We start from the raw sequence: 22,445 nt of genomic DNA, 5'->3' as shown, positions 1-22,445 counted from the left end.
GACATGTTTAATTGAGGATGATAAAATTGTGCGGCAACTTCAAGATTACCTTCAACTAGGTCAAGCGAGACCTAGTAAGTCACCAATGGTGGATGCACCATTGCTTTTGGTTAAGAAGAAAGACATGTCTATGCATTTATGCATAGACTATAAGGATGCAAATATCAGTTACCTCGGATGGACGATCTCATCAATCGGCTCTATAGAACTAAATACTTCACAAAGATGGATTTGAAAGCAGGCTATCACCAAATAAGGATATTTGATAGGGAGTTATAGCAGATGATGAACGATCACTTTGATCCATATGTAAGAAAGTTTCTTGTGGTGTAAGAAAGTTTGTTGTGGTCTTTCTTAACAATATCTTGATCTATAGCGAGTCTCTTTTAGAACATGTATGCCACCTGTGGAAAGTGAGTGCTATACATACTTTAAAAATGTGAGTGGCCTTTTCTAAGACTTCCTTGGATAAAGAGAAGACTGACCAAGAGGCATTTCCAGCTTGTACTTCATCCCATATATGTTTCAAAAAATCATCTTTGAAAATAAAGCATATAGGTTTGAATGGATCTCAATGAAGCAAAGTTGATTCATAGTAGCGATTTCACTCAAGGCATCAGCCAGCTTATTGGTAGATCCCTTTCGATAACGTACCTTAAGGTCAAATTCCTGCACAAACTCCAACCACCAGGCCTTCTTACGTTTTAGGTCAGAAGTATTGCAAAAATACGAAGAGGTAAGCACATAGAACATAAAAGTAGAGCCATCTAGGTTAACGTCTCCATATTTTTAATGCGTGAATAATAGCATACAATCCCTTTTCATGCACTGGCCATGTATACTGTGCCTCAGTTAGCTTTTTTATTGTCAAAGGCCAATACCATGGAACAATGTTGCGCCAACACCATAGTCACTAGCATCTATTTCAACCACAAATGGCTTACTAGGGTCCACAATTTGCAACATGGAAGCTAATGTAACCTCATATTTCAATCATTTGAAACACTCATCAAGCTCCTTTGTCCACACAATGGGTCTATACTTATTTTATTGTACTTCCCTTTTTCCACCCATTTGTTCCAAAAGGGTAAGGTCTGTGTACCCCAGATAAGGGATACGAGACGTCGATCCTGCTTGAATTTCATTATAGTCCCAATGCTCGACACCCAGGGATGCAAAGAACAGGCAGCTTAACATTTTGGATTGAGACAATTTGATTGCTTGAGTTCATCTAAGTTGCATGAACTCACATGATTAGGAACGTCAAGGTATGTAAACATTTGCTTGTGAGGCTAAATTAGTGTGCAAGCTAAAGCACTCCTAGCTTGGATTGACAAAAGTGGTATCACTAGAAAAAATGCCTACTTGGGCATTGGCTTCAATCACCAAGGCCTAAAACTTGGAAGTAGAGCTTGGATGGTAGCTAGTTGTCAAGTTTTGGTGAAGATTCATCATTATCTGGTTTCATCCAAGGCTTCTAGATGCCTGGAAGGTCAAAGCCGCTTACTTATTGCATGAACTGAAGGCACAAACGTGTGCATGCAGCTGACAATTGTGTACTACATAGAGCCATGTGTGTGCAAGTGGGACCTCTTTATAGAGTACAGTGCTTTTGCAGGCATGTGCATGTAACTCATTCTTATCATGCTTGTGGTTGCATGGGATTGCATGTAGTTGCATGGGGTTGCTTTTTGGATGCCTACAGCCCACAGAGTTCTTTGGCCACCTAGCACAACTAATTATGGCAACTTTTTAGATGAGAGCATCCATCCATCGTCGTCACGATGAGAGGGCTGCATGATGAGGACAGCATATGGCTGTCCAAATCATGTCCTTGCATTCAGAAGACTGCAAGATGTGTCACACAGCCACCAAAGATGATGATGTGACATTCTAACCATGTGCACAACACCTCGAGGTGTTGACATGGCCACGACGCGACACGTGGCAACATATAGGTGTTAGGCATACAACGATGAGGCCCATACGATCATTGGTATGTTAGTAGACGCTGCTGATGATGATGCAAATGCTGACATGGCAATCTACATGCTGACATTGTAGTTAGGCCAAGTCAGCTGGCTAGTCGGTGACATCGTCCGCAGGTCGATTGACCCTATTTGATCCCTACACATTCATGGGCGATATACGTGGATCTTTCATCTCCACCATCTAAGACATTCACAAGTGTTTCTTCCCTCTTAATCCCTTAAAGAGAGTACAAGCATTGTGCATTCCAGCACATTGATCCTTCACCTGCCGTCTTGAGTGTTGTGCAAGGAAGGCTACTGATATCCTGTAGGAAAGTCTGGTTTTCAAATATTGCACCTATGGTGGAGCTTCAGTTTTCTGCCTGATTGGACTGCGCTTATATAGATCGACATTGTCTCGTCTATCTCTCTAAATTATCATTGGTTAAAGATTGTGTCCACTATTGTGCATTACATGCGGGATGAACTCAAAGAAGGATGGCCAAGAGGATGCATCTTCAAATTCGAAGAAGAAGAATGTGGCATGCATCTTTCATGGTAAGATGGGGCATTACGGTAAGGACGGCAATGAGAATCCCAAGGAGGAGATAAGGAGCACAGGAATATCACTGATGAATTCCTCATTGTTCGAGGAACAGCGAATGCGGTATCGAAACCAAAGGATGTCTAGTATGTTGACAATGGTGCCACCCAGCAAATGACCCTTAAGAGAGTGGTACAGTAGTTCTGTCAGACTGGTGGATTCCAAATCTTTAGTCGCCGACCATCTACACTGAGATAATTAGAGTGGCATAGGTGTCACAAAAAAAATGTATTTCATCAGTACCATTTGTTTAAGAAAAGATCACCACCAAAGAGAATAATCTTTTGTACTATCCAGCTAAGAAAAACATTTCAGATATCTTTATGAAGGCACTCAATCATGAGACTCATGAGCGTATGTTGAAGTTTCTCAGCTTTGGACCAAAGCAATAGTCCACAGTATGGACATTGAGAGGGGGCGCCCGGGGGGGGGAGGTCAATGCTCCAACCTCTACTATAGTTCACTATTCCCTAGTTGCGCACCTATAAGTCCCCAAAATGAGAAGCCATGAATATGATAGCTTAGGTCGAAGCATCAATATATATATATATATATATATATATATTGCCTTGTGCTCCTCCATGGTTACCTTGAGAATAAAATGATAACCTTGAGGTAAAATGTGGTCCAGCATGGATAATATAAGAGAAACATGCTTGCCTTCAGGCTATTTGTCCTGTTGTCTACATAATGTCATTGATGTGCCTCTAGAGTCTGTCTCTTGATGAGTATGGTGCCATAGCCCTTCACAGTTCAAAATTCGAATAATGTATACACCTGATTCTATCTATTTCATGTATGTTTATTGCGTGTGAATTGTATGTTTATTTATGCTATGATACCATGCAGCAGCATGGGAAGCCTTCTCGCCCTAGGGGTGTCGTTGCGGACCTTGTAAACTTGTTGGAGTTAAGGGTGACCATAGGGTTGGGCGGGGGGAATGTACATGGCCAATCTTTTACCTCTCCTTCACCAATAAATGCATGAGCATTGTGTGGTGGGTTTATGTTCAATTGAGAGGGGGGAAGTCTCTTTCATCTTCATTTTCAGATGGCCATTCAAATTGCCTAACAGCAGCACAATGGTGAATTATCTCACTAAATGTTATAGCAGCAGCATCGCAGTGAATTATCTCACTAAACGTTTTGTAGGCTGGGATGTGCATCCTCCTTCGAGGCATTTAGTCATGTGTAAAAGTTTAAAGCAGCAGGGGATGCATATGTTTAAGGGAATGTTAGATTACTATGTGAAGAAAGACTTAGCCCTCCCTCACTACCAATGGTTTCCCACAATGTGTCTATGGAAGAAATTAACATAGGAATAGGATGTATACGTTGTAAGGTGCCGGTAACAAAGTTGCTATGCAATTCGAGCAACCCTTTCATGTTGTCTATTGTTGATGATGCACACTCGTATGTATTATTGATGATACACACTGGTATGTATTATCCGATAGCTTCATGGGTCATTCTCACCAGAGGCACGGGATGCAGATGGGTCGTGCTTGCTCTCTATGGACCTGTAATCAGAGTTACATTGCTGTCTAGGTGAGAAATGTCAAGCATATTTTCTTGCAGAATGTAGTTCCTAAAATCCCCTCCTCATGCGGACATGTTATCCCATAGGCCTTAAACCTTTGCTCCAAGCTTTGCAAAATTATGATCCTAGCATATTGTGCAGAAAAATGTCCACGATTCATGGAAGTGGAGGAAATTGATGCAGAGCCCTTCCGACTTGCTGTTGAGAGAAACATGGCATTCATCCCACTGCCGGTGGATGAGCTTGTACAGTGGTCGAGTGATCAATTTTGCAGCCCTTGGTTTCCTGTGTATAAATAAAACTGGATTTCCCATGTAGCATGGCTTCCTTGCCTTGTACCTCAAATGCGACTGCTTTTTTTTTTTGTAAATATGCACCTCAGGTGCGTCTACTCCTTTTTGTAAGCATGCATCTGCTCTGTTTTTGTAAATATGACCCTTGAACCTAGAATAAAGGGTCCCTTTTCGTACGCGGGTGCTATGAAGCACTTCTAGCTTTTCCTATTTTTGAAGATATGTTGGCTTTATGTCTTTTCTTTTGGATTTATTTTGGTTTCCTTGTATTTATTCTATCCTCTGAGTAGTTCCAAACACATTTCCCTCCACTGATATTAATGAATTAATGAAGAATGGAACCCAACATAAAGGGCTCCTGAATTCGGAAAACTAGGATAGAGAAAATTTAAAAAGATTTCACTGTACTAAAACAAAGAGAAAATGTCTAGAAAAAAATGATGCAGAATCAAGACGTTGGACGTAGCAAGTGTAGCTGGAATGTAGTAAAGAGCAAACCGGAAGAGAGGTAGATTGAAAATAGCTTTCATCCTCTTTGGTAACCATGTTATTGAACGCAACCAGCAACCTCACATTGGCCTGCAGGATTGACTAACATGTTATCGCACAATCAGAAGCAATATACATTATTGAGGAGTCGCATAAGGAGACAGCAAGTGAGAGACACAGGGCCCTTTTATTTATGCAAATGGCAGTTTGGACAAAACAAAGACGTTGCTACCTATTTAACATTAAAAACAAAACAAAAGCAAAGGCATTGGTAAAATACTCGCCAAATATGCACCCTCTTAAGTTTCATTTTTGTATAAAAACAACAAGGCTCTCTCTCTCTCTCTCTCTCTCTCTCTCTCTCTCTCTCTGTCTCAATAAGCAGGAAATCAACTCAATGAACAGCTATGGAATGCAAAAATACCTCGGGAAAGACATTTACGCGATCTCGAGGTGGAGAGGGGTAGGTGGGCAAGACCCAGGATCCCCAGAGAGGAAAGGACCTGTAAATCTGCCCCACAGGAGAGGTAGAAGATGAGCAGCATGTACTCCGAAGATGTGGAGCTAACGCTCACATCAGAGAGAGATGAAAGCAGCAAAGACTATTTGGAAAATTAGTTGGTGCAGCCAGCCAAAAAGCTAGGAAGCTACTCGAAAGAGGTATTGGAACATCAATACAAGGTACTGGGACTAGCACACAAGCTAGCCCAACAAAGTTTGTAATATTTTCTTTCATTGGTTGTAAGGGATCACTATTAGTTGATAGTGATCGCCAGTCCCATAAACCCTAAAGGGTCTCATAGTGGACTTTAATAAAATCATATCATCTCTCTCATAGTGATCTGCTACTTCCCATCAGAGGCTGAGACATCACCATACACACCTCTCCATCAGGATATTATGGATTTCCCGAGCCGCAGAGACATTCTCCTAGTTGGAGACTTCAATGCGAAGACGGGAGCACGCTAGGTGCCACTACTAGATTTCCGAGAGGATGCAGTTCTACTTCTCGACATAAATCTCACTGTCGCTGGCATATCACGAGTGTCTGCTGATAGGCGTGCCCCTGTTACATCCTATGAGGATGCACTTCTTGATCTAGGTACGGCACATGATCTCATTCTTTCTAATGGTCTTGAGCGATGGCCCTCCTCTAGTGGCTTCACCTGCTTTCCACATGGAGAATGGTCTAGCGTGGTTGATTACATCTTAGGATCCCCTGCCTTCACATCAAATATCTCGGACTTCTCTGTTTCACACCTCCACTGGGGCAGATCATACATATCTTTTTTTAAGCATCACCACTCCTCGCCTTGCCACACCACCCGCCACGCCACCTACTTATACTACCTATCATGGCATACATTTTGATCACAACTGCTCACCAAGATACTCCGCATGACTCTACACGTTACTCACCTATATTGACCACATACCTCTCCTAGAGGACCGTGCCGCTCTGATTAGCCGGTCATTGCACGAGGCTGCCCTTTACGCATTCCCGTACAGCACACGCTCCAACCGTTCACTGCCTCTGGGATCTGTGCCATGCAATAGCTGGTATGATGACGAGTGTAAGGCTCTTCACCGACAACTCCGATTCGAATCCAAACATGGCCTCTCAAGCGAACCGGATACAATAAGAGAGTACGGCCGTCTGGTCCGCCAGAAGAAACGAAACCTTGTTCGCTGAAACAAGGAGGACTTACTAAACATTTTATTTAGTAATAACTCCAAGGACTTTTGGCGGATGTTCAAGGAACGGCGGTCCCCCTCACAACTCAGGTTTGGTACACCTACACCTGAATGTTATAGGACATCCCCAATCAGCCCACTCCCCTGATCTCTCACACACACCACGAGTAACCTCTTGCACTCTATTCACTCAGGAGGGCGTCAAGGACACGGTTATGAAGCTTCACAATGGCCGAGCGAAAGATCATGAGGATTTATGCACCGAGTTTGTTGCATATGGGATTGATATCCTAGCCCCTATCCTAGCAAAGCTATTAAATGAAGCAATTTGCCTCATTTTCCCACGCACATGGACCAACACCATCACACCTATTCACAAGGTAGGGGATCCCATGAGTCTGAAAAACTACATGACCATTATGATTGGGCATGTCATGTCCAAGATATATGCCTCAACACTTGATATGGAGGTTAGCCGTGCCATGCAAAGAAACAGGGACTCAGAGCAAAGGGGCAGGCAGGTTTTCGACGTGATCACGCGACCATGGACCACATACCTACAACTCAGGAGTGTCATAGAGGAAGCCTAGGCATGGAGGCAGAGGGTCTATTGCTGCTTTGTGGATTTCCGTAAATTTTTGACACAGTACCACGAGCACGTCTTATTAGGCGGTTGTAGAAGTTGGGCTATGGCTAGGAGATAGTCTAGACTGTTATGGCACTATATGAGAGGGTTTCCGGTAGAGTTCGAACGGGGGGTGGATGGACAGATGAGATCATGAGCACCATTGGGGTCAAACGAGGCTGCCCACTTTCGCCGACCTTGTTTGGCCTTTATATAGATGAGCTTGAGTCTTTTATGAGGACCCTAGGAGGAGCTGGTTGCTCTCTTGCCGGTTACATGCTCCAGATTTAATTATATGCTGATGATGTGGTGCCCCTAACTTCATCCGCAGAGGAGCTCCAGAGACACCTAGATGCAATACTCGCCTTTTGTGAGTCCCATGACTTGGTAAACCTATCAAGGTTATGATCTTCAACGCCTCTGGAGCAACTGCACACACTGAGCAGTTTACTTTTGATGGGTCACCAGTTGAGATTGTCTTATCATACACGTACCTGGAGGTTCTATTTTCTAGCCCTATCTTTACCATGAGATCGGCAATGCAAGCCTGCCTGAGCAAAGGATACACCTCCCTTGCCCGACTAAAGAGACAGTGCATCCATTCGCACTTCCAGGATCCACAGACCAAGGCTCTCCTTTTCAACTCCTTGGTTCGACATGTGGGCATGTATGGCAGCCCTTGTTGGGGGTCAAACCTATCTGATACAGAGTGGACTCGAGTGGAGAGATTATAGATTCTCTTGCCATCACATATGATTCGCAGTAAGCCATCTGTACCCCATCAGATCATTCAGGCTGAGTTTGGGGCATCTCATCCGTGGACGATACCATTGCTGTTTCAGAGACGGATTCGAGAACCTTCTCAGACTTCTCTCACACCTAGATCAGAGGTGCCTTGCCGCTTTCATTCATGAGCCAGCCCAACATAGAGAGCGCCTCATCAGATCACAGAGACAGGGGAGGCCTTATCTGACCCATCTCAGAGTGTGATCACAAAGTTCTTTTAGCCAGAGCATGCTGCCCCCTCGATCAAAGGTACCAGGAGAGGCACACACCCCAAGCCCGAGACGCAGCACACTCGACAGAAGATAGATACACAAATCACGCTAGCTAACATCTCATCTATTTTCAGACCTGGAATACGGCCGATAGGAGTTACTATGGCGCTTGTCAGGCGTAGAGTAGCCGCAAGAGGGCACGATAGACTACGATCTATCACGGGCTTCTTGCCTGCACAGCCTAGCCCGTCAACGGGAATAACTGGACATCTCATGCCGTATGTGTGTTGCATTGTATTGTGTGATATCGGATCATATTGCATATGTTATGATGATGATAACTATGGGGATATGTATGATGATGGCATTGACTATGTCTACACTGTTTTTCTAGCATGGGTTAGGATACTCGCTTAGTAGCTCCACCCTTTTACTCATTGTATCAGGTTTTCTATAAGTCTCATAGACCCATCAGTCTTTAGTAGACTTTAATACTCTCTCTCTCTCTCTCTCTCTCTCTCTCTCTCTCTCTCTCTCTCTCTCGTATCTGTATAGAGTAAGGAAGTATGGGGATTACACCTCTGGGTGTAGCTGGCTACCTTCGCTAGCATTGTCCTCTTCTATGGCACTTGCAACAGGAGGAGACCAGAGGTGCTGGTATGCACGCACAAAGAGATGGTTCGAGGGACTAGGGCTCCACATGGACAGAGTACCCCCATTCCAGTACAGCATTTCATTGACCCACCAGGGTACACTCAGATTTATTTACCCCACTCATTGAGGATCTCTCTTGGGCAGTTCCGGGTCTCTTCACATAGACTTCGTATCGAGAGCGGCAGAGCAGAGTGACTACCTAGGGAGAGGCACATATGCACTTTGTGTGACATGCAGGAGGTTGAGACAAAGGAGCACTTCATCTTCAGGTGTCCTGTTTACTATGAGATCAGTGGGCATTTCTACTGCCTCTTCAGAGACAGCTATGGGGTTGTCTCGATTCATCTCCTACCCAGACCAAAGGAGCAGACTTCTTCCTTGGCTGATCCCTCTCAGAGTTCTATTACGGAGTTTTTCCAGCCACATCACATGGACACCCACGAGACAAGGCCTCGACATGACCGTGACCCAGAGCCTATGACCCGACAACTCAAACAGAGGGTTGACACACAGATCACACTTGGGGACATCCCCTCCATGTTTAGAGTCGGGTCTCGCCCGACGGGGGTCACAGTCTCTAGTTAGACGCAGAGCTATGACCAAGAGACATGCAAGGGACTGCACCTTTGAGTGACCGACAACACTCTATCGCTGATTTCATGCCCCCATTGCCACATCCACCCTGATGTCTTGATGGTGATGATAATGATGATGATGATGATGATGATGAGATAGTCGAGTACCCACATGACATGACTATGTTGTATTTAAGATTTAGTACTAACATTTTGCATATTTTGCATTTGCATTGGTGTGGATGCTCGTTTAGTAGCTCCACCACCACAGCTCGTTTGTACCAGGTTTTTCACAGTCTCATAGACCCATCGGTCTTTCGAAGACTTTAATAAACTTTCTTTCCTTCTTTCTCTCTCTCTCTCTTCCTAACCTAGCCTATTCCGCCTACTACAGCAGCACCAACGCCATTAATAGGAGCGCCAGCGGCGCTTCCAACAACGCAAGGCAATAGTAGCACCTCGGTCGCCGCCCTAGCTGCCCTAGCCCCGCCCTCGTCAGCAACAACACCACCCATGTCCCTCATCGTCAGCACCACCACCCCCGCCAGGAGTTCTAGCCACTGCCAATACCCTAACCCCTAGCTGGACTGAACCCCCAACCCAGTTGGGGGGTTAGCTCAGCCAGGGGGTAGCAACAAATATGGCCAGCAATGCATGGCCAAGCCTCTCCTCAAAAAACTCCCCCCCCTCGACCCGAGCAACCTCAGCTACCAAAGCCCGATATGCCACAGTTGCAGTGATGACACCTTCTCCGTATGCACATGTCCGATATGCCAAGACACCCTCCGTATGCACACGTACCTACGAGGAGGCATGGACCGACCCATAATTGGGCACCATGAACAGATTTTTTGTTTACAATGAGTTAAAGATGCAATTGGCAGATGCAGTAGCTAGAATTCAGGTTCTTGAGGGACCTGGCAAGCAGGTAGTAATTGATGAGGCTGTAAAATCTTACAAGGCTTCCCCCCCTTCCCCCAAGCTAGTCTCTACAGTCAAAGATCTAGTTCACACTGAAGTACAGTCGGCTAAGAAGGAAGCGTTGAAGATCAGAATATGGGGACTCCTAGAAGATTGGTTCAAAGAGGAGGACACATATAGTGAAATACTGACAAGGATCAAAGCAGCCTTGCCCAAAATTGAATGGATGGATGGTGATGAGGAGGATAATGATTCCAGGCCAGCTTCTATTGAACATTCTAGAAGTCATGCCATCCTTACATTGAAGTCAAAAGAAATGCGGATCAAGCTCCTCCAACAATCTTCCAAGCTGAAGGGTACCAAAGTATGGATAGCTGAGGAGCTTACACAAGCTCAACTCAAGAATAAGGCAGCTGAATTAGCTAAAGTCAGGGCTGCCAGAAAGGATGGAAAATGGGCAGTTTACCGTGAAGGCATAGCATTAATCAAAGAGTTTAAATCCAAACCAAAAGACTCTCAGTCTTAAACTAATGTATGGCTGATTACTCTTTCAGACTATTATGTAGGTACTCTAAATAGATTGGGGTTGCTTTCGCACTCCCTGGGAGCTACCATGTGCCCTCCCTAAAGCAGATGTACTAGATGGTTTCTTGCTGTCCCATAGACCTGTTGGTCTCCCGTGGACATTATTAGACTCTCTCTCTCTCTCTCTCTCTCTCTCTCTCTCTCTCTATATATATATATATATATATATATATGTACGTATGTATGTATGTAGAGAGAGAGAGATATATACATGCACACACTTTTTTTTTATTTAGTGAAACCATGTGGGAAACCTTAGAAGAGGTGAAAACTCACCATGAAGTACAAAAGTAAAAATTTTACAAGTAGGCCTCTAGAAAAACACAGGAGGCTAACCGAAAACTGAAAAAGTGAAAATAATCACAAATCACCAAGGGAGGCATCCAGTAGGATATCCAGGATGGTGAGATTATTTGCTTGCAAAAACTGTTGTAAAGGAACCACATCACCATCAATAAAATAAAGGTGTTTTTTACCCTTGCGATTCTTCTTGAGATAAGCAGGCACTCGAAATTTTTGAATCACAGGGTCAAAAACCTGCCGCAACCAGGGATGGAAAGACTCCAAAGAAAAAAGTAGAGGTAGGCACCAGATCCGACATGGATGAGGCATCGGTATCCAGTCCAGCAGAAGTATCCATATCAACAACCACAGTCGAGTAACTTGCTCTTGCAAATCCACAGTTGGTTCCACAAGGCCATCATGAACTGGATCCGAAGAGAGATCCACCTATTTATCTTGCTCTGACAAATCTGCATTCTCATTACCAGCATTAACTACATCTGAAGGAGATATATCCACATGTAACTCAAAAGGTTGTAATTCAAAGACTACAGAAGGCGAGTGAGACTCCACTCCTTCAAAATGAGACTGCTGAATTGAAACTAGCTCTGGAGGTTCGGAAACATCCACCCTGGAAGAAGTGGAAGCAATAGAGGAAAAAGCAACATGAAGGGGAAGAGATACTGTGAAAGAAGCTTTCCCTTGAGGATGCACCCGTCGCCATTCCTTTTTGTGCTTATGCTGGTCCAACTTAACTGAATGCAGAGGAGGAGAAACCCGAGGGAGAGGCAAACTGCTGTTCATATTGTGAGATTGATGTAAGAGCAAGGGGAAGCACTGAGCAAAGTGACCAAGCTGCCTACATTTATAACACGCATTCGGGAAACAAACAAACTACAAATGAATGTGGAAAGGATGCACCATACCAAAGTCAATATCCAAACAAGAAGGTATAGGTTGCTCCATATCCCAGAGTATGCAAACACGGATATCTCTACTCAATACTAGGAAATCTTGCTTCAGGAGATGCAAAACCTTCCCCAACAAAGCTGCGATAGAGGAAATATGTGGGAGAAGAGGTACCGGCAATGCTTTTAGAGTAACCCAGACTGGACAGAAATGCATGAGGTTCTTTGCCGGGTCGAAGAGAGGATCCCATGGCATAACTTATGCAAAGAAACCTGCACCATGGACCCTTGCCAGATTTATCAACGTATACACTGTCTCCACATCAACACAACGAGCAAAGTAGAAACCTTTGCCCAAAAAAACAAAGGAAACAATTCAATCAGAACCAACTGCTGCAAACGACCACGCGTGCAACTCAGAAGGAGTCATGATATGACCCATGAAATAGAGGCAAATTCCAAATTGTTGCGCTTGAGAGAGACTCTCAAAAAGTGATTCTGGAGAGAGAGCCCGATTTAGCAATAGACCCCAATGATTTGTCTCTGAAACTGATCCTTCACACAGCCGTTGAAGCAAATCTCGTTGCAAGGATGAAGCAAAAGAACTGACGTTATCAAGCTTAAGTGCTTTGTCAAGCTAAGGGGATACGGAGAAGGAAATCCATTTCTTTCTTATGACAGGGGTAGTGTCTCACACACACACGCGCGCACGTATATATATATATATATGTATATATGGTCCACCAGATACAGAGATCACGGAGACCATGCCCCCTGCCACAAACAAGAGATAGCTTGACAGATACAGATACGAGACATTTTCCATCTCATCGGAGAGCCACCATTGCACATATATATATATACATGCATACATACATACATACATACATACATATACACGAATATATATTTGGAGCTTTGGCTTTGCATGTCTGAGTTTTGAGATTATTTGCTTAGCTTAGTACTAAGCAAGGGCCTTAACAAGCCCTTTGCTTCAGCCCATGGTGGCTTGTATGAGTTACGTTCTTGATTGTACTTTGTCTCATAGGCCCGCAAGTCCTTCCAAAGAATTGCATTGGGGCTTTGGACAGTGCTATTGTTGTTATACGCAGATGATGTTGTTCTTTTTGCATACGATCCGAAATCTATGTACAAACTTTTACAAGTGCTTAAGACTTTTTGTGGGGAAAGCGGGCTGCAAGTAAATGTCGGAAAAACAAAGATGATGGCAGTCTGTACCAATCAGCTAGAACATCCCCCTGAGATCACCTTTGATGGACAGATCATTGAGTATGTCAGCATCTTCAAATACTTAGGGGTTGATATCCCGGCAGATCACAGATTGTGGCAATGTATACATAGAAGGATGGACACTGGTTGGGGGAAGTACTACCAGCTTGAGAATGATTGCAGGCACACCGACACTAGGAACTGGAAAATTCGAAATGTATTGTTTGATGCATATGTAGTGCAGACAGTATTATATGGAGTGGAAGTATGGGGAGGCAGCATTTCAGCCTCTACATGGAATAATATTGATAAAATGCAAAAAGCTTTCTTAAGGAGACACCTTGGTGTCAAACCCACTACTCCATACTCAATACTTCTGATGGAAACGGGAAGGAGACCGATTGAATTTCATGCATTGATCAGAGTTATGCAATACCTAATAGAGGTGCAGCAAATGCAACCTGATAGGCTGCCTCATAAAGCGTGGAATGCCAGCACAAAGCTTCAAAAGAACTACAAAAGTAAGGTCATCTGCACAGGATGGGCAACCGACATAAGAAAATGGTTCAGCAGATGGAAAGTGGAAGCATATTTCACCATGCCGCCTGAGAAGGTCAACATGCAAGAGTTTCAACTGTCTTTACTGAGCACTTTGCGGAATCACCGGTTGACAAGTGAAAAGAGGGTAAAGCTGGAATATTACCAAGACAACATAAATCCCACATGTTGGTCTACATACATGTCCATAGAGACTCATGCTCAGTCTTATATTAGCACACCTATCCCCCTTCTATATCGCAAAAACATCGCCAGGTTCCGTACCAGATCTCATACATTTGCCATTGAGCAGGGAGCTTGGATACACCAGCCCAGACATGCTAGAATCTGTACCCTTTGTGACATGCAGACAGTTGAGACAGAGGCACATGTAGCTCTACAGTGCCCCCGATATGCACATATCAGGGAGGACTACCAGCAGATACTGGGGGACTCCGCTCAGTTGACATCAATTCTCTTCACTGCCTCTCTGACAGCATTGGGACCTTTTGTCACTCGTCTTTTTACCTGTCGTCAGGAAATCAGACTCCTGACCCCTCTCCTTGAGGAGACTCTTTTTACATTGTATCGAGACGGGTCCCATGGGTCATTTTTTGGCCCCCCGAGGACGCTAATAAATTCTACTTCTCTCGCCCGTCGCTTCAGCTCTTCAGCCCATCGTCGCCGTCGTGTCACCTCAGCTTTCTTTCTTTTCCTTCGTTTTTTTTCTTTTGTTTGCCAGTCGCCAACAGCTGTTAGCAGCCGCAGCCAACAACCCCCAACAGCCGCCAACCGTCGGCTCCCCCAGTCTCGTCGTTAACAACAAACCCCCCCCCTAGTTTCTTCAAACAGCAAACTAACCCTAACCCTGAGTTGGGCTCAACCCCCAAGCCAATTCGGGGGTTAGGTTCAGCTAGGGGGTTCTACAAACAGCCAATTATGGACTGGCCTTCCCTCTTCTCCAAGTCCCCTCAACTCCTTCAACCTCCATCCAGACTCAGTACTCTACAGTACCTTGTAATTGAAGATAACCTTCTTCATAGCAACTTCTTTCAAGGCACTGTGAGAGAGAACTCAACTTGGCGGTGAGCTCAATCGAGCACAACATTTGACAGTGGACAAGGAACTCAATCTGGTAGTGAGCTCCAGCACACTGACACATATTCGCAGTGAGCTCATCACTATGTTGAGTTCTCCTTCCCCAGTGCCGAAGGTTGTGCTCAATTACGAGAGGCTCATCACCAAGTTGAGTTCTCTCCCAGTGCCTGATGGAACGAAAACGACCCGTTTCCCTTGGCTCCCCATCCTGCAACTCCCTTGGTTATGGCTATGGCTGGTGGAGTACAACCATTACACCCTCTCCGTATGCACACAATTACCAACAAGAAGGCTTAAAATGACCCATCCTTGGGCAACAGGATCAGCTTTTTTATCTGCAGCGAGCAGTGAGAGAGCTACGCTTGGAATTGGCAGAAGTAAAGGCTCGACTTCACATTCTGGAAGGGCATGATAAGCAGGCAGTTATTGATGAGGCTGTAAAATCTTGTAAGGATTCCTCCCCTACCCCGCAACTAGTACTACTCTACAATCAAAGATCTTGTTTACATTGAAGTACAAACTGCTAAGAAAAAAGTGATTGTGGAACTGGACACCAAAGCAAGTAAGTCTGATATTCAAGCAAAGATTAAAGCCCACGAAGCTAGATGTGATAATGCGCTGAAGATCAGAATAGGGGGACTCCCAAAAGATTGGTACAAAGAGGAGGACACATAGTGAAATATTTACAAAGATCAAAGCATGCTTGCCCAACATTGAATGGACGGATGACAATGAGCAGGATGATGAGGACTCCAGGGCAGCTTCTATTACACACTATAAAGGTCATGCAATCCTTACATTGAAGTCAAAAGATATGCGGATCAAGCTTCTTCGACAATCTTACAAGCTGAAAGGTACCAAAGTATGGAGAGGAGCTTACACAAGCTCAATTCAAGAATAAGGCAACTGAATCAAGTCAGGGCTGTCAGAAAGGATGGAAAATTGGCAATTTTAGCCCTAATCAGAGAGTTCAAATCAAAACCAAAAGACTCTCTCCTAAACTTATATATGGCTGATTACTCTTTTAGACTATTATGTAGATACTACCTGTGGAAGGCCTAACGACAGTGTGGATCCATGTGATAGCCTTGAGGCTGCCTTGAGCTCAGTTTGCCAATGGTTTGGATGCCTAAATGCCTCTAAGTTGTGTTACATCAAAAGTGAATGCCTGAGTATGCCTTGCCAGTGGGAATTCTAGTGGTGCACTAGGATTAGATGCCTTGAAGACAAGTAGAGGATTTGCAGAGAGGAACAGTGTAGGGTTGAACCCTTGTTGTAAAGCATTTCCATTCAAAAGCATTAAATAAATACCGTAAGGGACGCCAAGGCATTTGGAGCCAGTGGGTGCACTGTGTACTATTTTCATTGAGCAGGGGCATTCTAGCCTCACCTTTGTTGTTATTGAAGCTTGTTTCTAAGTTGTGCTAAGTGATTGAAGTGACTGAAGCTTGCATTGTGGCTATTTATGAAGTTTATGACTGAGTAGAAGAAGATCACTGCCCTTTTGTTTATCGAAGGCCGGTTTTAGGTAGTGTGGGCAATTGGTAATGTGGGTGGTATTGCGAGACAAGGGGTAGAGATGCTAAAGAAAAGGTAGGTGTGGTCTGCTCCTGGAGGAGGTGGTGCAATAGAGAAGTCAATGATACGAGATGTCAAGGCAAGGGATCCCACGATGTAGTCGACTATGTTGGACCCTCCAGAAACAAATGAAACCACTTGAGGAAGGCCAACAGCTAAGACCGTTGTAAATAATGAGATCATGCGTCCTACCAATATCCAATAGCACATGCCCATAAGATGTGAACAGGGGCACACCTATCAATGAAGACTCGTATCATAATTGCGTCATCTAAATCGATATATCTTCTCTGAAGTCCAAAAGCGTTACTTGATGTGAGCATGTCCTCACGTTGAAGTCCCCAACAAGAAGGACATCTCCACGGCTCGAGAAATCGACAATGTCTAGATAGAGGGCTACGTGTGGTGACGTCTCAGTCTCCTCTTGGACATCTCGACCAAAGTGGGATGTCTCAGGTGCAAAGTAGCATATTGCGATGAACAGGTCCGAACTCTCCATCCGTCAAACCCGGATCCAAAAATTCTAGAGTGCATGTCCCTCCTCTCTACTGAGCTCGCCCCAAAGAGAGATGACTTGTAAAGTATTGCTACTCCTCCTGAACCTCGTACTCTGCCTATATCCCTCGTCTTATCTCTATAAGCACTCTCCCAAGTGTGCATGCTAACCATCAGTAGTCAGCATTCTGGACTCTGGTGTGTCTCTGTATGAAAGACAATGTCTCGTCCTGTGTAGGACTCTAAGAAATTCCCTGGCTTTGACCATAAGGTACCATTGCAGTTCCAAATGGTATAGGACAGGGTCTCAGCATCTTGAGTCTCATAGACCCCGCCACCCTAGGTGGAAGCGAGGGCAAGCACCCGACGGGGGGCTGTAAGGAGTTGTCTGTTCCGTACTATTGCCCACTTTCCCTCCTTACGAGGCATATCGCACTGCTACATATAGGGGTGTCAAATCCTCATCCATAAAAATGAATGGGTAATCATGTAAGGCCGATCTACGCCATAGCACTGCTAGTCGGGCCTGGGTATCACGGAATCGTATGACGAGGGACTACACTCGGTTGGGATCTCTCCCTACACGCCAAGCCCAAGCAATCGTGTGCTCTATGACCTCCAGGGTAGTAGCCACAAAAGTGGTCCCATCATCCATCACTATAGCCACAGTACAAGGGTGTTAGAAACATGGTGAAGAGAGAGAGAGAGAGAAGATTAGGGTGTGAGGAAATGATGTTCAAATGAAGACATGAAGAAGGCTTTCATTCATTCATCGAGTATGACATGATAAGTGAAGTACAAGCCTATATAGGCTAAGCACACACAAACATGTACCAAGTGTATATGGGATAACTCGCAGAGTGACACGTGGCACTTGCACACATGAACAAGTACTGGAACTCCTAGTACTACACACCAACGCATCACATCACCACACTCTGGCTATGATATCTCCAGCACTGACCTTCAGAGCAAAGAGTGTGAGACCCAACACGCAAGGATAGACCAATGCCCCCTCCACCGCAATACTGCAAAGAGCAAGTCCAACTATCCAACACCTCCTGCATGATAGTGACTTCTCAGTCAGCTTATGACCAGCAAGGGCAAACCATCACTCGTCACCCCCACTTACTCTGAGTTGGGTGGTCAATATCATCAAACCAAAATAAAAGACAATATATTCATTTTTGGAGGACAACCCAAGGCAGAGTACCTTATTGACTTCAAATACATTCAATTTAGAGGGACAACTCAAGGCTGAGAACCTTTATTGACTCAACACAAACACACATAGCATACCGGCCTAGAAAGGTCAAAAAGATCCTCGTCCTCAAGAGAGGCCGTGAGCCTCTGCTGTAGCTGCATGTATCTCCTCCAGGGGCTCTTCAGATTCAGCTGGTTCTTCAGCCAGGAGATTAGCATGATGCTTCTCTTGTTCATGTTCTTCTTCTTGAAGCAATGGGCTTCAATGTGTCCTTTCTCTTGCAAAACCTGCAAATAATGTTCTTGTTGGTCTTCCATTTGCTTGTGGAAGCAAATGCTTGATCACCAGGAGAGGCAAGAGCGGCTTCCTTATTGCGACGGTCCTTCTCAATGAGGAGTGCCACCATATCATCAAACGTGGTAGTGGCAAAGCAAAGGACTTCAAGAGTGTGCTCAAAGCGAGAAATTCCATGCATACTCTTCATAAGGCAGCTATCTTATCTTCAAGCTCTTCAAACTTGAAAGTTGTTGAACAAGAGATTGAAACCGGGCTAGATGATCACTCAACTCATCGCTCTCTTCCATTTTCAAATCATAAAACTTGAGCTTCAGAAAGACTTTAGAGTTGGTGATTTTATAACCAAACAAGGTCTCAAGGTGATTCCAAATTTGCTTAGCGGTTGACTTTGAAATCCACATGATGGATGAGAGAGTCAGCTAAGCAAAGACAAATGAGGGCAATGGCCTTAGCATTCTGCTGCTTCCAAATCCTTTGGTGTTGTTGATCAAGTAACTCACCTTGGTCATCCTCAACAACATCCCAAGCTCCTTCACGGATAAGTAGCAGTTGCATCTTGGTTTGCCACGTGGGAAAGCCTTCCCCCTTGAACTTCTCCATGAGCAGGGAACTTGAAGACAAGGAAATCATGATGGAAGAGGGTTTGATGAAGGCGGGCAGCAGCCTGAAATAAAGCACCAGCAAGTGAGTCGGCTGGTCTAGGGCTCTGAAATGGAGCAGCAAACTCCACGTATGCAAGACAGCTGAAGAAATGCTTCGGTGGGCGTTTCCAGCTGCTGATGCTTCAAAATGCAGAGACGTGTCTGAAATATGGAAGGCGGCTCAGCAGGACAGCTCTGAATTGTTGCAGCAGGTCACCTAAGCAGAAGGCCGCTGTTGTAGATGTGTTGTAGACATCTGCAGCAGATATTCGGAGGCCTGGTGTGCTCCGAAATGCACACAGCAGCAAGAGAATGCTCCAAAATGCAGAGCCAGACTCACCTCTCCCTCTTAGCCAGCCAACCTTACAGCTTTCAGCAGGTATCATCTCACCACTGCCTCAGACATCCTTACACCTCACTCAGTTTACTTAGTCACCACCTACTATTTAGCCCCATCCCCTTACATCCTTTCCAGTTTTAGATCGCTCGAGGACCCTATTTCCCACGAGCTGATGTACAAGATGCTGGGAGTTTTACTGATGGAGGTGCACAACATACGAACGCGTGAGGTAGATTGGACTCGCTCACGTCATATAGAAGCAGACTAACCTCATATAGGAGCTCAACCAGGACGTCTCAGCTCCGGAAGGAGGTCACCACCTTACGGGCAACCCCAGGGAGTGCACCAGTGGTTGAGGCACAAACAGCCAGTATGCAATCTGTGATCAACTAGACATCCAGATGGGTAGATGTGGCGAAATGGGAGCCTGCAAAGGCAATTGTTTCAGCGACTCTCTTGGAGTAGCCGCAGAGGGCCAGTAAGGCTCTCAATATTAGGGTTTGTGGGATCCCTCTGTTGGAGATATCATAGCCAAAGAGTGTGGTGATGTGATGTGTTGGTGTGTAGTGCTAGGAGTTCTAGTACTTGTTCATGTGTGTGAGTCATGTGTGAGTGCCACGTGTCACTCTGCAAGTTATCGCATATACACTTGGTACATTTGTGTGTGTGCTTAGCCAATATAAGGCTTGTACTTCACTTATCATGTCATACTTGATGAATGAATGAAAGCCTTCTTCATGTCTTCATTTGAGCATCATTTCCTCACACCCTAATCTCTCTCTCTCTCTCTCTCTCTCTCTCCACCATGTTTCTAACATGGTATCAGATAGCTGCCACGTCACCCTAGCCCTAACCCTAATTCGAAACCCTAATCCAGTTTTAGCCTCCATCTCTAATATAATTCTTGGACTTGCCACAAGTCCCTTTCTGACAACAATATGTTTGGTACATCCTTTGGCACTGGGTCCATAGATTCCTTAGGCACTGAATAGATATAAACTCTTCCTGTGTATATCGAACACTTGCCCCTCTTTCTAGGAACTTCCACAATTTTCCTTTAGTCCAAGTCATCTTGCCTTTGTGGGAGATACCCCTCGGCTTCTTTGGCTGGAAGCTACCATTACCCTTGAACTTGGCCACATATCATCGGGCCACCATACTTCTGAATATAACTTCAAAATTTAAGGCATATCAGAGTCCGAATCCACTCACTTTGCATCATATGCTTCATTGGAAAATACTTGCCATCAAGCTAGATAATCTATAGACTGTCCCAATAAGAGAGCCTTAGAATCACAAAAATACTTTTCCAATAATCACTGGATGACCAATACTTGAGCAGATTATGCTCCATAAGCTGTTCATTCAAACATGCTCTCCTGAAACAAACTCAAGAAAACAATCCACTTTTCTCCTTGCATAGATATACATCGGTTTAAAAAAACTCAGAACAACTTAATAGACATGAAAGATGTACTTAACATAAGATGTTGTTGACATCATTGCTCGTGATCTTTCCCCGTCTGCTTGAGAACCTCATAAACGATTCCCCTTTCTTCAGCAAGATGTTCTTCCGATCAATCACTTACCATGTCTTGTAAGTGGAAATTACTGTTTTCAGCTTGGATGGTGACACATCCCCGCACTCCTGAAACCCCTGATCTGCAAAACAAACACACACCACGTGAGAAACTGAGCAGGCTGCTCACCACCCAACCATGACATCTATGGGATGTGATCCCGAATCAGGAGATGTCCCCTCCGAGCCACGAGCTGAGCTACTAGCACGAACTCCCAATCAGATCCAAACCAGCCTGGTGTCCCATACCACCAGGTGGCGCTGTGAAGCCCTGGATCTGCCACTGGGCCTTGGGCTACACTAAGATGCAGGCGCACGTCCGCGACTCAATCCAGGAACAGACCTGGCACCTGGAAACGAAACTTGCTCCCAACTGCCCATTGAGAACTGAACCCCCTGGGCCCCTTTTATAGACTTGGGCCCCAGCGCCAAAAATAGCGAAGACCTATAAATAGTTCGTACCCTTGCCACTCAACCCGAGAATCAAGCCTGCCTAGCTCCTAGCCTCCCCAGGCTACCTGAGCTAGTCTTGTGTACCCAGTACACGTCAGATGCCAATCCGTGCACATGACATACTCCCCCTCCTCTAAGAACTCACTCCTGAGTTCGCTAAAAAACCCGGAAATGTTCTTTGGAGGTTTTGTAATGTCTCCCATGTTGCATCCTCCTCAACACGATCCTTCCACTTGATCTTGTATTCCATGATAGATCGATTACAAATCTGTCTGTCACGAAATTCAAGAATACACTCAGGTTTGTGTGGAATAAAAGTCAAATCAGTAACTTCTATTATCTCGTGAGGAGAAACAAGTTGATCATCCGCATCCAAAACTTATTTCAGTCTACTGACATGAAAGACTCGATGGATTTTAACATCAGGAGGCAATTCTAGTCGATATGCAACTGGTCCAATTCTTTTAATGACCTTGAATGGGCCACAATATCTGGGGGATAATTTCGGAACCAAACCAGTACTTAGGCTCTTGGATTCCTTAGGAATTCGCAAATATACCATCGTTCCTTCAGAGAACTCTCTAGGCGAACGATGTCTATTAGCATAAAATCTGTCCCGATCTTGGGCACTTCTAATAGACTCCTTGGCAAACTGCAACATTTCTTGCATGTCTTGCAAGAAGTTCTTAGCAGCATTAATTTGAATCCCTTTTAACCCAACCATAACTGGTGACTTAGGTTGAAACCCGTACATAAGCATAAAAGGACTGTAACCAGTACTAGAATGCTTTGCACTGTTGTAAGCAAATTCTATCATATGTAGATAATCTTCCCATGAAGACTGTCTCTTAGATA

General features: G+C 44.7%; 1 protein-coding gene across 3 annotated transcripts in view; it reads right to left on the bottom strand.

Moving 5' to 3' along the window:
- Positions 1-22,445, bottom strand: part of LOC147886444 (uncharacterized) — a 53,232-nt gene that overhangs the window by 8,946 nt on the left and 21,841 nt on the right. For 2 of the 3 annotated variants that reach the window (XM_087395634.1, XM_087395636.1), the window contains 2 exons: positions 4,905-4,985; positions 655-669 (listed from right to left, as the gene is read on the bottom strand). In XM_087395634.1, coding sequence (XP_087251760.1) covers positions 655-669; positions 4,905-4,985 — 96 coding nt within the window. The remainder of the gene's footprint in view (positions 1-654; positions 670-4,904; positions 4,986-22,445) is intronic. The other variant, XM_087395635.1, reaches the window with a different exon arrangement.

The sequence above is a fragment of the Dipteris shenzhenensis genome, chromosome 24, assembly GCF_047967505.1.
Source record: "Dipteris shenzhenensis isolate YYH24624 ecotype China chromosome 24, Dip_SZ_1.0, whole genome shotgun sequence".
NCBI lineage: Eukaryota > Viridiplantae > Streptophyta > Polypodiopsida > Gleicheniales > Dipteridaceae > Dipteris > Dipteris shenzhenensis.
Note: the sequence above shows the minus strand (reverse complement) of the source record. Positions and strands in the feature narration are given on the sequence as shown.